The sequence below is a fragment of the Parasteatoda tepidariorum genome, chromosome 7, assembly GCF_043381705.1.
Source record: "Parasteatoda tepidariorum isolate YZ-2023 chromosome 7, CAS_Ptep_4.0, whole genome shotgun sequence".
NCBI lineage: Eukaryota > Metazoa > Arthropoda > Arachnida > Araneae > Theridiidae > Parasteatoda > Parasteatoda tepidariorum.
The window spans coordinates 19,869,773-19,886,356 of NC_092210.1; the positions used below are offsets into that span (position 1 = coordinate 19,869,773).

At 29.7% G+C, this 16,584-nt stretch overlaps 1 protein-coding gene across 1 annotated transcript; it reads left to right on the forward strand.

Moving 5' to 3' along the window:
- Positions 1–100: 100 nt before the first annotated feature.
- LOC107442015 (phosphoribosylformylglycinamidine synthase) lies at positions 101–6,060 on the forward strand. The gene has a single exon (XM_016055452.4). It carries the CDS (start codon positions 373–375, stop codon positions 4,330–4,332), a length of 3,960 nt encoding a protein of 1,319 aa, XP_015910938.2. The 5' UTR covers positions 101–372; the 3' UTR covers positions 4,333–6,060.
- The last annotated feature ends 10,524 nt before the right edge of the window (positions 6,061–16,584 follow it).

Sequence of the window (16,584 nt, forward strand, 5' to 3'; positions counted from 1 at the left end):
TGCTTGTTTACAGCTTTCATATAGAAACGAAATGAAAATACAATGTAAGCTAAAAGCTGCATTTGCTTAATTAGAAATTTCCAGCAAAGATTTAGATATCAACACTCCTTTTTTTTGTTTTGCAATTTTAAATTTAAATTTTATTTGAATTATAAGAGGGCGCCACTTTTTTTTTACTTTAATTTTAGCTGTTGAAATTTTTAAAAACTTTTTTGCTTAGTATCCATTTTAATAAACACGTGGTGTTGGTCGGCTGATAAGATAAGATAAGATGAGCCGGCTGAACGATTAACTAAATTGATAAAACAGTTTTTAATGCTGCAGATATTTATCTTACTGTGAGATCAATTCAGATCATCTCAAAGCATTGAAATGCTGCGTTATTATTTAACTCCAGCTTTGTCGGAGCATAAATTGCGATCAGTGCAAAATAAATTGAATTTGAAACTATCTGATTTTAAAATAAATGAAATTGAATCAGAATATTGTTATTATGTGAAATCAGATAGAGCTCTTAAGCTTGAAGAAAAATCAAAGTTGACGTGGATTCTAAAATCATCTGACTCTGAAATATCCGAAAGCAGCCGTTTTATTGAATCTGTGAGTAATTCAAGATGTCTTATTATAGAAGTTGGGCCAAGATTGAATTTTTCTACACCTTTCTCCACAAATGCAGTTTCGATATGTGAATCTATCCACCTACCTGTAAGTAGAATCGAGCGATCCATCAGGTATTTCTTACGATTCTCTTCGAGTTATTCAGCTGAGATAAAGAATGCTATTACTGGGCTGCTACATGACAGAATGACTGAATGTGTCTATGAGCATCCACTTACAACTTTTGATATAAAATTTACTCCTGAGCCTTGGTATGAAGTGGATATATTGGGTTCTGGAAGGAAAGCTCTTGAAGAAATTAGTAATTCCCATGGCTTGGCTATGGATGATTGGGATTTGGATTTTTATACTAGGATTTTTCGTGAAGAGTTGAAGAAAAACCCAACTACAGTTGAATGCTTTGATTTAGCTCAATCAAATAGTGAACACAGTCGTCATTGGTTTTTCAAAGGTAAATTAACTATAGATGGTATTCCCATTAAAGAAAATCTATTTGAAATGATTATGAAAACTCAAAATCATTCTAATCAGAATAATGTCATCAAGTTCTCTGACAATAGTAGTGCCATTCAAGGATTTAATGTTTCAGTGTTTTATCCTACAGATTCAGATCAACCTAGTTATTTTAAAACTAAAGGTAGTGTAAGACACATCATATTTACTGCTGAGACGCACAACTTTCCGACTGGAGTTGCACCATTCAGTGGAGCTGCAACTGGTACTGGCGGTAGAATAAGGGATGTCCAAGCTGCTGGTCGAGGTGCTCATGTTATTGCTGGATCTGCAGCTTATAGTTTTGGCAATTTAAATATCCCTGGATATGATTTACCATGGGAAGATAAAAGTTTTGAATATCCTTCTAATTTCGCTCTTCCAGTAGATGTTGCTGTTGAGGCTAGTAATGGTGCATCAGATTATGGTAATAAGTTTGGTGAGCCAATAATATTGGGATTTGCTCGATCATTTGGTATGAAACTTAGCAATGGTGAAAGAAGAGAGTATATTAAGCCTATCATGTTTACTGGTGGTATTGGTAGTATTGATGAAAAACAAATCAAGAAGAAGGATCCTGAGTTAGGTATGCTTGTTGTCAAAATTGGAGGTCCTGTTTATAGAATTGGTCTTGGTGGAGGTGCTGCTTCATCCGTCCATGTCCAAGGGGATCAGAAAGAAGAGTTGGATTTTGGTGCAGTTCAACGAGGTGACCCTGAAATGGAACAAAAGTTAAATAGAATTGTGAGAGCGTGTGTTGAACGCGGTATTGAAAGGTGTGACAGAAATGTAATCGCAAGTATTCATGATCAAGGTGCTGGTGGAAATGGTAATGTTCTTAAGGAAATAGTTGAAGGTGCTGGAGCTGTTATATATGCTGAAAATTTCCAATTAGGTGATCCTACCCTAAATGTGCTTGAACTTTGGGGTGCAGAATATCAAGAAAGCAATGCAATTTTAGTGCATCCTAAGGATAAGAATATTCTTCAAAGCATTGGTAACAGAGAAAAATGTTCTGTAAGTTTTGTTGGAGAAGTTACTGATACTGGTAATGTAGTTTTAGTTGAAAAGAAAGATGTTACAACTTCTCGTCATCCTGTTGATTTGAAACTATCATGCGTATTAGGATCTGTACCTCCAAAGAAGTTTGATTTAAAGCGAGAACAAGTAAAGTCTAAATCCTTAACAATTTCTGAAGATGTAAGTCTGATTTCCGCATTAGAGCGAGTTTTAAGACTGCCTTCTGTGGCTAGCAAGAGATATTTAACAAACAAAGTTGATCGCAGTGTCACAGGGTTGATTGCTCAGCAGCAGTGCGTTGGTCCTCTTCACACTCCTTTAGCAGATGTTGCTGTTATTGCACTTTCTTACTTTGACACAGTTGGAAGTGCTACTTCTATTGGAGAACAGCCTATTAAAGGTCTTCTTAATCCAAGTGCTGGAGCTAGAATGTCTGTAGCAGAAGCTCTGACAAATTTAGTCTTTGCCAAAATATCATCAATAAAGGATGTTAAATGTAGTGGGAATTGGATGTGGGCAGCAAAACTGCCCGGTGAAGGTGCTGCACTTTATGATGCTTGTAGGGCTATGTGTTCTCTAATGACAAAACTTGGAATTGCTATTGATGGTGGAAAAGATTCTTTGAGTATGGCTGCTCGTGTTGGTGGTGAGACTGTTAAAGCTCCAGGAACTCTCGTCATATCTGCATATGCCCCTTGTACTGATGTAAGACTAACTGTTACACCTGATTTAAAATGTCCTGATGACAAGGGTGTTATACTGTATGTTGACTTGTCCAATGGTAAATCTAGACTAGGTGGAACTGCACTGGCTCAATGCTACAATCAATTAGGAGCAGAAAATGAAGTTCCTGATGTAGAAAATCCCAAAGAATTAAAAGATTCTTTTAAAGTTACTCAAGACTTGATTGGGAATAAAAAGATTACTGCTGGTCATGATATTAGTGATGGTGGACCTATTGTTACTCTCCTTGAAATGGCATTTGCTGGAAATTGTGGAGTAAAAGCTAATTTTGAAAATAAAGGATCTATACTGGCCACAATGTTCAATGAAGAACTGGGTTGGATTTTAGAGGTTAAAGAAAAAGATGTAGAATCAGTGATAAGTGCCTATGGAAATCATGGAATTACATGTTTTAATATTGGTTACAGTTACAATCATGGTAAAAATTCAAATGTTGTTGTATCCATCGATGCAGTTGAAGTTCTGAATGAACCAATGGTAACACTGAGAAATCTATGGGAAGAAACCAGCTTTCAATTAGAACTTAGGCAAACTAACAATATTTGTGTTGAAGAAGAGAAACTGAGTCTTTTATCACGCTCTAAGCCTGACTACTCTATATCTTTTGATATATCATCTCTTAAGGTTCGTTCTACATTTAAGTCTGGACCTAGAGTTGCTGTAGTTCGAGAAGAAGGTATTAATGGAGACAGAGAAATGATTGCTTCTCTATTCATGGCTGGGTTTGAAGTATGGGATGTAACCATGACTGATCTCATTACCAAAAGAGTTTCCCTAGGAAAATTTCAAGGTATTATCTTTCCCGGTGGATTCAGCTATGCTGATGTCCTTGGATCAGCTCGAGGATGGGCTGCCAGCTTCCTTTTCCACCCTGAGTTAGAAGCAGAGTTTGCCAATTTCAAAAAGCGTCCAGATACTTTCAGTCTTGGTGTATGCAATGGCTGTCAGTTAATGGCCCATCTTGGCTGGGTTGCGCCTTGCAAAGATGAAAGTAACAACATTTCTCAAGGTCTGACTCTTGCCCAAAACATATCCGAAAGATTTGAGTCCCGTTTTGTCTCAGTGAAAATCATGAAATCTCCTTCAATAATGTTAAAAGATATGGAAAACTCCGTGCTTGGAGTTTGGATTGCTCATGGTGAAGGACGCTTTCAGTTCAAGAATGATGAGCTCTCAAATGATATGCTTACACAAAATCTGACTCCGTTACTGTATGTGGATGATAATTCTTCACCAACTATGGAATATCCTCTTAATCCTAATGGAAGTATTGGTGGTATTGCTTCTGTTTGCTCTGCCGATGGCCGACATCTTGCCATGATGCCACATCCAGAGCGTTGTGTTCTACCTTGGCAATGGGCTTGGATGCCTGAAGATTGGAAACAGACTATGGGGGAAGCATCACCTTGGCTAAAGATGTTCACTAATGCATATGACTGGTGTTGCCGAATGAGGTAGTTAATGTAAATTCTAGTTATTTTAAATGAATTTGGTTTGCGTTACATTGAAAGCTTTAAAAATTATTACAACATTTTATTAAATATAGTTTTTGCTCATTGCTTTATGAATGTTAATTTTATTAAGTTATGTAGGTTATAATTTTCAAATTTGTAAATTTTTTTTACGTATCCTTGTTAATTTTTTGCTCAATTCTAAGTGCCATCTTTAAAAAAGTTATGTTTTTTTCTTCGTTATTTTACTTTTCTATACACACATGATTTATACTAACAGTTTTCTGAAAGTCATAAATATTTGCATGGTTACTTTTATTGATGGTGTGAAAAAAATTATGTGATGTGATTTCCGTAACGAATCGAATCAGAATAGGTTTTTGTAGTTGTGCTGATAAATATTAATTGCTGCATCCATTTTTTGTCGAACAAAGAAAACAAAGGATGTAGTTCACCAATCAAACTCAAATTTCACCTGGATTTTAAGAATCTGAAATATCTGGCAATTTTTTTAATATCTACTTTGAAGTCCTAGTTATGAAGTTATATACCGATTTAAATAACTGTTTTTACTGTTAAATATGAAACCTGCATATGCTTGTCAGAAAAGCAAAAACATTTTTGGTTATAAATGGTTGCTATAGTTAATGGATATTATTGATAAAAATCATTTTGGCATGAGATAAATTTGCTTTCATATTTTTATGACACAAAATATTGTTTCCCACTCAAAACTCCTTCTCACTCAAAAGCAAACAAACATGGATAAACAAAAACAGCTTATTTTACTAATTTTTTTTTAATTCAAAAGTAAAAATAGTAAACAATTTTCTTAAAAACAATTCGAGATGTATTTTTTCAATAATTATCTTAATTTATATTTAAAAACAATTTTTAATTTTGTAGCAAAGCTTTAAATAAATTTTGTATTTTAAAGTGTATTTCCTAGTTTAATAAATTACTTAGCACAGTTGATAGAAAATTAAGAACTTTGGTCATTTCAATTCAAATAAATAATCCCTAATTGTTGATTATTATTTTTAAATATAATTCCTCCAGAGAGTTTTTATCTCCAATTTAAAAAAAAAAAAACTCATTCCTTTCTATTTTTTGTTAAAACTTACATTTAAAAAAATTTTATTTCCTTAACAACAACAAAAAAAATTTTTTCTTCACATTTTGATTCAGAATCTTTAAGTTTTTTTGTGTATTTGCTAAACATTAATGCTTGGTATATTTTACTTGTTGGAAGTAACTAAGAATTGTAAATGAAATGCCTTATTTTATAAGGTTTAGCAAATGTCGTGAAAGAACATACACTATATCAAATGCCTTAATTACCTAGTGAAATTGTACTCTGTTAACATATAATTAATGTGTATAATTCCTATTGAGCTTCTTTACTTTAATTATGATATTTAGAAGAGAAAAAAGCATTTTAAAATTATTTCCATTTATATATTTTTATAAATATGTAACTGTATGTATGCTAGTGAAATATCTATCTAAAGGCAGTTAACAGAACTAACTAAGAATTGTTAATGAAATGCCTTATTTTATAAGGTCAAGCAAATGTTGTGAAAGAACATACATATCAAATGCCATAATAACCTAATAAAATTGTACTCTGTTAACATATAATCAATCTGTATAATTCCTATGAGCTTCTTTACTATAATTATGATATTTAAAAACGAAAAAAAAACAACAAGAAAAAAACAAACAAATGAAATAATTTCCATTTTATATATTTTTATAAATATGTATATGTATTATAAAAATTGTTAGTAAAATTTTGTATCTATAGGCAGTCAACGGAAGTTGTGAAAACAAGTGAAAATATCATAATTATCTAATAAAATTGCACACTATTAATGTTAAATTGTTAATAAGATATCTACAATCTTCTTTTAAAGTTTCGATCTGAGAAGAAATGAAATATTTTCAAGAATATATTTACTTTTGTTAAGTATGTTTAGTATACTTGTACTGATGTAAGACTAACTNGAACATTTAGTAATTTAACTTGCGGATAAATTATTAAAAAAATTATAACTTTTCAACAAATTAATATTTTTGCTTCAAATTTTGGGAATATCTTTCTAAATGCTTTATTCACAATCTATGAAATTTTCATTAAAATTGGTTGATATTTAAAAAAAATCATTTTGAACCTGAAGTGTCCCCTTAATTCACTTTACAGCTCTTTGTTGAAAGTGAAAAAGTTTATGTGTGTATTAACAATCATAATTACCCTCTGTCGAAATAAACTGTTAAGTGTAAAATAGGTATTTTTGGTTAGTCAGAAGCAAGCCGCACAAGAATGTTAACTTCCGCCACTTTTTCTGCATTATTTACTTTTTTAAGAAACCGAACAAAATGGACATTCACAGAAATATTAAATAAAATGAAAAATAGTTAAATGTCCTTGCACCTGGCTAAACAAAAGGTATATAAAATTATCGTATTATTCTTTTTAGACTCATTTATTACTTTTATGAAATTTAATTATGTGTGAAATATTTTTTATAATAATATACAAATAATACCATTCCAAGTTCTTTAAAGATATTTTTTTAGTTGTAATTATAGTTTTAAAGAAGTTGTGTTATTTTTTGCGAATTAATAAAAATATTTTTTAAACAATTGACATTGTTATGTAAAAGAAAGTTTGTATTTTGAAGCAAATAAATTTTACATTCTTTGAAATCTGTTTTGTTTATTTTTTTATATGAAATATTTATTTTCTATATCTTCAATGAGGAATATTTATAGATATTTTATTTTCTCCTCTTTTGAATTTATAGTAAAAAAATTTTAAACTTATTATTAAATGGTCTTTTTTATTTGTTGAAATATATTTCACAAAAGTAATTAAAATAAAATTATTTTATGTTGATAATTTTCTCCAAATTTCATGCAATTTGAAAACTATTGTTGTAAAATAAGTTATAACTTTAAAACCAAGAAATGTCTCTATACATAATTTAAGAGTGCATTTGAAGAGTTAAAAATAGAGTTTAATTTTAAGAAGATGTCGAGAAATCTATTATCAAATCTATAATTAATAATTTATATCATCATTTTTAATTTTAAACTTTTTAAATTAAATATGAAATGATTTTTTTTATTATAATTTGTTTTATAGACAGTTAAATGTATTAAATTTTGTAAGCTAATGTTGTGCAACAAAGTTTACGTATTTCTTCTTGTTGACTTATAATATCTACTTTATAATTATCAACATCCTAAATAAAATCTTTATATTAAATCATTTTTTAACTAAATATAGTTTCATAGAGAAGGGTAGAGGATTTAAAAATAAGCAAAATTGTTTAAAATACTAAACAATTTATTAAACAAAAAGTGTATAACAGTGAAACCTCCAAGAAGGACCACCTATATGTAGCGGTCTCTAGTAGAGTGCACTTAAGGGGATACTAGCAATGATTTATTTTTAGAGTAGAAAGTTAAATTTGAAAAAAAAAAAGTTTTTTTAAAAAAACTAAGCATCTTAAACAAACAAACCTTTTTCTAATTTTTTAAAGCTAACTGATTGTTATGATCTAAAGTCCATTGCAAACTTAAACAAAAAACATAATTGTTCATTTATTTAAAACAGTACTATCATCCATAGTTGGATAAGTTGTTTTTCGCGAATATATCAGTAAGGATCATTTTTGTAGATAGTACTAAATTTTATTCATGGATTCGGATTTCAACGCCTACGTAATTGACATTTCTGCACCTGAAATTGAAATCGTTTGCGAAAAATCGTGTACCTTCGATAACATTTTGGAGTCATGGAGGTAACCTCTAAGAACGACCAACCTTTATTAACGACCATTTCACTGTGGAACAAAGAGTAATCCCTCCCGAGAAGTTTCACTGTATTTTACATTGCATTATATGACATATATTTGATGTATGAAACTAATTTTAAAAATTATAGAGTAAAATTAAATTATCCAGCTATTTAATAATTTGATATCCAAGCTTTAATTAATTATGATGAGTTCTCATTTGTAATATTTTATATTATGTATAATATTATTTTTCACATTCTGTTTAAATTTCTAAAATAAGAAATTTTTATTAGTTTGACATAATGATATACTGTTTTATGATGCAACAAGTGTTTTTATAAGACTTCTTTTAATACATTTTTTTTGTAATTATTTTTCAATGAAAATGTATAATTTCAATAACCTCTTTAAGCATTAAAAAACAAAAACGTTTGGTTAAAGCAAATTAAAATCAAAACAGGTTTGCTGTAGCCATTTTTAGGCATATACTTATGCACAGTGCTTAAATGAAAAGAACTAAATACCTTAATAACTTACGATCCATTGACTGGATTATCATGTGCACTGGATTATTATTCTCTATAGATTCAAGAATTAACCTTAAATATGCTAATTAATTTAAGATGACGATATTTTAAGTAACAAAATCAGACACGAAATCAGAATTAACATAAGTTTTTGTTGTTGTTGCGGATTTGGATTCTTGGCCCTCAAAATGTGCAAGATAGCCATAATCCGGAAAATATAGCAAATACCGTATATTCCGGCGCATAACGCGCCCCGGCGTATAACGCGCACCCGTTATTCCTTATAACTTTTTTTAAATTTTAAGATATACTCTTCGTATAATGCGCACGAATATTTGGATTGTACATGTGCAATATCTCGTCTAGTATCAATAGAAAACCAGAAAGTCTTTTATTGTGAGACATGTTTAGGTCCCACCTTACAGATAATACAAAAAAAATGTTGAAGGAATGTAACACCGATATGGCAATTATTCCGGGCGGATTGACACCATTAGTTCAGCCATTGGACGTCAGCTTAAACAAACCATTTAAAGCCAATTTTAAAAAACAGTGGAACACTTGGATGTTGGAGGGCGAGAAAACCTTTACGAAAGGAGGACATATGCGTCATGCAAGTTTGGAAACAGTGTGCGAATGGATATTAAAAGTATGGGATGAAATTAAGCCTGAGATGGTTAGAAAATCATTAAAAAAATGCACCATTTCAAATAATTTGGACGCATCAGAAGATGACTGTTTATTTATGGATGAGGGTAATGCAGATGATGAAGACGAAACAGATTGTGATGACGTGCCTGAAGAAATAACGGAAGACGAATATAATGAACTATTTATGTAATAACGAAAATCAATAAAGTATGTAGGTAAAGGTATGTTATTTCTTTAAAATAAAAGTATTTTTCTATATTTAAATTTTTTTAATCTATAATTTTTTATATTCGGCATATACCGCGCACCCGTAAATTCCAATGTTAATTTTTGTATTAAAAGTGCGCGTTATACGCCGGAATATACGGTAAGTTAAGAGAGTGGACGAAATTTCGGGCACCTTAATATTGTGTGCTATTAGTCTGGAACGGTTCAAAAGAATCGAAAGATATTTATTCTAAATTTTAGGAATCGTTTGTTCATAAAATATTCCAAGCCAAAATCTATTTTAATAACTTTATTTATAATTGTGAAAAAATGTTGAATTGCTACATACACAAATTTCTACGTAATTTTAAACTACAAAATAAAGATTTGATCGAAATCCCTCAAAATTTTCTGTGTTATGAAATTTCATTTTTTTCTCCCTCAAGAACTATTCTTTAAATTAGAACTATTCTTTTAACAGGAACTGTCATTACAAATTACGTAGCTAAAAGTTGTGTAAAAATTTAAATGCCTTACAATTAATTTTTTACCATTATTATATATAATAAAGAATGTTCACTAAAATTTTCTTTTCTGCATGGAATTATCTTCTGACATAGACGGTGCAAAAAGCGAATAATAAGACAAAGTACGAAAAATTGAAATTAACATTAAGGGTAGTTAATGTAATTTTTTTTTAGGCCAACAAAATCAAATAACTTCAACCTGCCGATGATTGCAAAAAATAAGTTGCATCTGCAACCCTGAACTTTTATACTTCATAACTCTAAGCCTATTTTGAAAGACCCTGGGATGAACCTATTTAGAAATAATTAAAGCTAGTTTTGGATGTGTAGATAAAATTTTTTTAATTATAATAATTTATGTCTTTTTTGAATGTAAGAATATCAAAAATATTTGATGTTCTTACATTCTACTAATGATAAAGAATATTTTAAGAAATTCAATCTGAACTTTTATTACCATTTATGAGACTGAGAATTGTTCAATTTTTTTTTAATACGGGGGAAAAAATTCAGATTTTTTCCAAACTATATTTTATTTAGCTGTTAAGAAATAATACATAAACTTTCTTTTGCTTTTGCAAATTTTGTTTGAATGTAGATGGTACAATTTCTTAAAGCTTTGGGCATGATTTTTTTTAAAAAAAGTGTTGAAAGTTACAAAATATAAAATTAAGCAAATGTTACTTTGAAAAGTGCCGCTATCAATACATTTTTCAAAAAGAAAAATAATTTAAATTTTAATTTAAAGATTATTAAAAATAAATGATTTTTCAGGAAACATGATAAATATGAATCTATAATCTAGCTTAAAATTAATGAATATTTCTCTAGGTGTGATTTGAACTGAAAGCTAATCATTTCGTCTACAGGGAGAGGAAAATTCTGTTTTCATAAGTTTTAACACAGCCGTGTTCGTATTTTTTTGTCACTTATCCGTGCTATTATTGCGTGGCAGAATTAGCAGACATCTATTTCTTATTTATCAAATAATAATTTTTTTAATTGTTTGAAAATTTGTATGAAAATGGATGGACACTTGTCCATTTCGCCTATGCTAATAAATTCAGCTATTTTATTTATTAACAAATTTTTTATTTATTTAAAAAATTAAGAAATAAATACTTGAATACACTGTTATTTCATTGGCGACGTTATCGTGTGAGCTAGAACTATTGTTTTAAAGCCACATAACAAAAGTATGTCTCACCCACAATGCGTATTTCAAATAAGAATAATTTTAAGCAGAATAGCAATGCAACAATGTTATAAAATAGCATTATTGTATAACTGCTATGGAGTAGAATAGTAGGAAATCTTGCAAAAAATAGCAAATTTTTTACTGTCAATTAATTATGGAAGCAGATATTTCAGTAGAACGAAATTTAGAACTTGCTTATCTGTGAGGTGAGGAGTTTTGTTTCTAAACATAGATTGATAAGAAATTCAATTTTATAAATGATTTTTAACATGGAATGAATAAGAACAGTTATTCGCTACATTTGTGTTTTGAAGATTTAAAAATTCTTCAAAGCACTTAATTTAAAAAAAAAAAATTTATTCATTTCTTTGGAAGGAAAAAAAATTTCTTTATTTACAACATGCATTTGATTATTGTTCTTAGAAAGTTCCATTCTTTATTTCTGTGTTCGTTTCTAATCGATGTGTTCTCATTGTTTGTCCAGGCCTTCCGCGTTAGGCCTAAAGTGGCCCATTGACCTATGAAAGAGAAGGTATTTCGAAAACTGCTTTCATTGAATTTGACAGAAGCGAAGATAGTTTGTCCATAAACCTCGTCTAAATAGATGTTTTTTTCTTCTTCTTCTCAGTCAGTGACCGATTCAGCATGATTTCCGCGTCTTTGTGAATAAGACATCTTTTATACTTAATTATACTAAAATGACCTGCGGGCAATGAGTAAAATGATTACAGAAAAATGAGGCAGTCAAGGAGAGATTTGTTCTAAAATCTAAACACTTATTTTTTTTATTGTATTAAATTTATCAAAAAACAATGGAAATGGCTTGGGGCAATATAGTGATAAGCCACACTTTTTTAACGATGCCCTTTTTTATATTGAACTGTCCTTTAGGTACTTCACAAGTTTTCGGAATTTCCGCAAGATAAGAGCACAATACTCGGAAATACCGTTTCGCCTACATAGAAATTGTGATGTTTTTCATCAAAAACACTCTTTTGGACTATTTGAAAATATGGCTTAGGATTATATTGCTCCGAGCTTTTCAATTTCAACGAATATTCGCCTAAGTGTCAATATTGCTTATCTCAGCTTTTAAGTGATCATCAAACTAAATTTCACTGAACTTATAATGTTTAGTAGGCCAAGTCATCTGATGATAGTACTCATAAAATGAACAATTTGATTATTTTGCAAGATATAAGGTATTTTGCAACTCAAGTCAAAATTCTTGATGGTCTCATCTAAAAAGTTTGATGGTTTATGTTGGTTTCAGTTGGTTGACGGGATTAAAAAATAATTCCAAATAAACATATCAAATGATAAGTTTTGCCTCCAAGCATACAATGTAAGAAGAGATTTTATTACAGCAAAGCTCCGTTATCAGAATTGATTTTATAAATATAATACAAATTCACATCAGAGCTTAGTTCTCAATATTGAAGTGTTATAAATATTGTCAAACGATATTTTGATAACACTACCATTTCTTGATTTTATCTTGAATTGATTTAAAAACATTGTACGTTGTAAAATTTTGCTTTATCCTGCTATAAATAAGATGGCGCAAATGTTGGTTAATTCCATCAAAAAGTTCTTCATGAAGACTATGTTGCTCCAATGCTTGATCCAGGAATTCCCTTATCTTTTGGGTTGAGTTCAAAATTAGAAGGTAATTGATAGTCAACTCAGAAATGGGTCGGCTGTTCGACACAGGTTTTAAAATAAACAAATATCAAAAATATTTTTTTGCTTAAATTTTTTTTAAAACATTTAAACAAATCTTAAACTGGTTGTGGGCTGTGATGGCTCAGCGGTTAAGGTACTGAGCTGACATTGTGAAAGATTGGCGTTCGATCCCGGGAGGTGGCTTGAAGCCCATCCAGCTTCTAATTGATGGGAACTAGCATCTCTGTAAAACAAAAGCGGCTAGTGCGCAATGCTGGCCACATTGCAACCATCATGCAGTTGGTTGCATAATTGTGTAACCTTAATCTCCCTGACCGACAAGGTTGTTCCTAGAATGTTTTATTTTACTTTTTAAACTGATAGGTTGACTTATTCAAATTAGTTTTGTTTATAAAAATTCTTTTACAATAATATCGGTCTACAGGATACATGTTTGTGTTCTCTCCTCTGTGTCAAAAGTTCAAGAAGAAACACTATTAATCTCAAAATAGCTCTTATAAGGATATTTCTTACCTTTGTGTTATTTATATTTGTCTAATTCTAACTTTTTTTTAGATAAGAACAATTAATAAAATATAATTTCTCATGTGGGTTGGCCTTTTTTTGTAGTAAGTTAAACTTTTACAACCAGCCCATTATCGAATATTTAGAGCTTTTGAGATTCGAAGAATTGAAATCGTAAGACATGTTTTTGTCATTAAGCAAATTTTAAAACAAATTTGTTTTATTGGAAGTAAAACGGTAATGCTTGAAAGGGTGAAAAGTAATCTTTCAAATGAGTTTATTCTTATACACGCAGTTCTTAATGAAAATGCAAATGTTATTTTATAATAATTAAAATTTTGAAAATATATATTTTCGTGATTTTCATTCTTTTAATCTTAATTGCTCATAAGATATGAAGTTTAAAGTTGATAAAGTGTAGAAAAGTTCCCTAATATCGACTTCCCTGTATGCTTCACCCTGGGAAAATGAAGGGGGATAGTACATCATTAATACTAGAAAGTAAGATACTGTTTCTGATGGAACCAATTACGAAACGATTGGACCATTAGTTTAGAAGTTATGAGGGTTTTATATACAAAAAAGTACAATTTTGTTCTCATGCTTATTTATGTATCTGTCATTGTTATCTAAACAAATAAGGCATTTTTTCCGATGGATTTTTAATGGTGAATCGAATGAAACCATACACGAGTTAATAAAATGAATAGTTCAAAAGTTGTAAAAGTTTTTATGCACAAAAAGTTCTTTTTTGACATTCAGTTATGTACGAATTTAACATTGCTATCGAGGGACTACTTGAACATGTAATTTATTGTTCCTGATTGTAATTTTTTTATACTGAATTGAAGGATTACAATCATGGGACTGATCAGACTAATTGCTTAGAAGTTAAAAGCGTTTTATGTGCAAAAAATACAATTTTGCACTTACACTTATTTCCACATTTTACGTTGCTATACAGACAAGTGTAGTATTGTTTCCTATTTTTCGCGCTTAAATGAACGAGATGAAACACGAATCAAAAGGTTATTATTTTGAAAACTGGAATGATTTATTTGTGTAAAATGTACTGTTTTTGAATTGAACTTATTATTATTAAAATCTTTGTAACATTAAAATTATTTGTCCTATCAACTTGAATTTTATCCTTGAAAAATGTACCTCACATGTTCAGATAGATCTTAGATTTAGTAGATAGATCTTAGATGTAAAAAATATACATAAGTCATGTCAAAAATAATACTTTTTATGTATGAAAACGCCAGTAACTTTTGAATTATTTGTTCTGTTGAGTCTTATATAGTTTCATTCGATTTAGTAAAAAAAAATTCTGTATTCATAACCTTTATTAACTTCTAAACTATTCGCCCTTTCATCTCGTGATTCATTTAATTTGATTCAGCTTAAAAAAATATATCAGAAACAATGACTCACTTACAATGTCTCACTAGAAAACAAAATTCAATTTTCCTCCTATAACCTCAAATCACCTTCATATGCCACAAAATAGGGGAAGAGTATATACAGGAGAGATGTTTTAAGTACAGGGTTGCCACAGGCGACTAAAATGCAACTATTTGCAACTATTTTTGGCATAAGGCGACTATGGCAACTTTTTTTGCCTGAAAAGGCTGGGAAAGCAACTATTTTCAGGAAAAGGAGACTATTGGGAGACTTTTCTAAACTCCTAGCAATGTTTTTTTTTAAAGCATAATTTGAGTGGAAAATCTGAACCCCACAAGATAGTTTCTGAACACACTAAACTTTTTTTTTCTTAAAAAATAAAAAATTTTGAATTGGAAATTTGAGTCTTTACTTTTTAATTGGTTCAATCTGCACAGACTCCATTGTAAGTCTATTTCATTTCTCGACCGCCTTTTCAATGATTATTGCTACGAAATTCCGCATGATTTTTAAAAAATAAATAAATTTAATGCAATATTACGATGCGTGAATNATAAGCGACTATTTTGTTCAATTTTTTCTGTGGCAACCCTGAAGTATCATAAGAGTCTTAAAGTATCATTTATAAGGACATATCAAAACTTTCATTAAAAAATAGTATTAGTTTTTCTGTATAAAAACTCAATAACGATTTTATTAAATTTGTTGATTGTTGAAGAAACATTTTTTTTATCACCAGGAATGATATATTTCAGATAAATGAATAAGAAAAAATACTAAGTTTTGAAAACTTACGTATCTTCTACTTTTTTAAAATTGATCTCTAAATTGCTGTCAGTATTTCCTAGTATAAATATCCCAAGGGCAATTAAGTTTCAGAACGAGTTGGAAAACTATAATGAGTATGGTGTTTTAAATTTGATGTTTAACTATTCTAAAAATCTTTTGGTTTTATTATTTCTTTTGAATTATTTTTGCAGACGATCTTTTTTAGTTATTGTTTGAGGGACTTGCGTGTGACGATTTTTAATAAGATAGATTTTTAGGTAAGAAAGTAATATGCAAAATTTATTTTGCCTATTTCGAAATAATTATCAAGTTATAAATTATTTAAAGCTTCAGTATTTACTTTAAGATCTGTTCGTTCCGCAAACGAACTGCTACGCTGGCTTTAATTTATGACTTTTTTACCTTTATCAGAAAACGTTAAAATTTGTTTTTTAAAAAAACTAAAACATAAGAATAAATTCAATAAGTAGAAGAAAAATTCTATCATTTGAATTCCAAAAGCTTCTGCATAACACTCTATTTTACAATTATTTTTGAGATAACATTTTAACAGTAGACTTAGAACCATAACGAGAAATCGTTTGAAATTTATATTCAAATATGCATTTTTATTATTGCGGCTTTAATTACCTTAAAAGAAATTCTTCCAACTGCCATTCGTTATCGCAATTTTGGTGAATTTTCTGCTTTTTGGGGAATTTTTTAAATTTTTTTGGTGAGTTTTTTACATTGTTTTTGACCAAACTTATAATTTCAAAACTTACTATTTCATAACCTAAAGGTCTGACTGTATTAGACCGCTTGATTTGCGAGTGACATTTCTGGTACTTTCCTTGTAAGTAAATGTTAGTTTCATATTTTATATATCTATTTTCTTTTCATGTACAATTTGTATTAATTATTATTTACTGTACAAAAATAAGTAAAGAATTAATAAAGCCGTATTGAGAAACACTA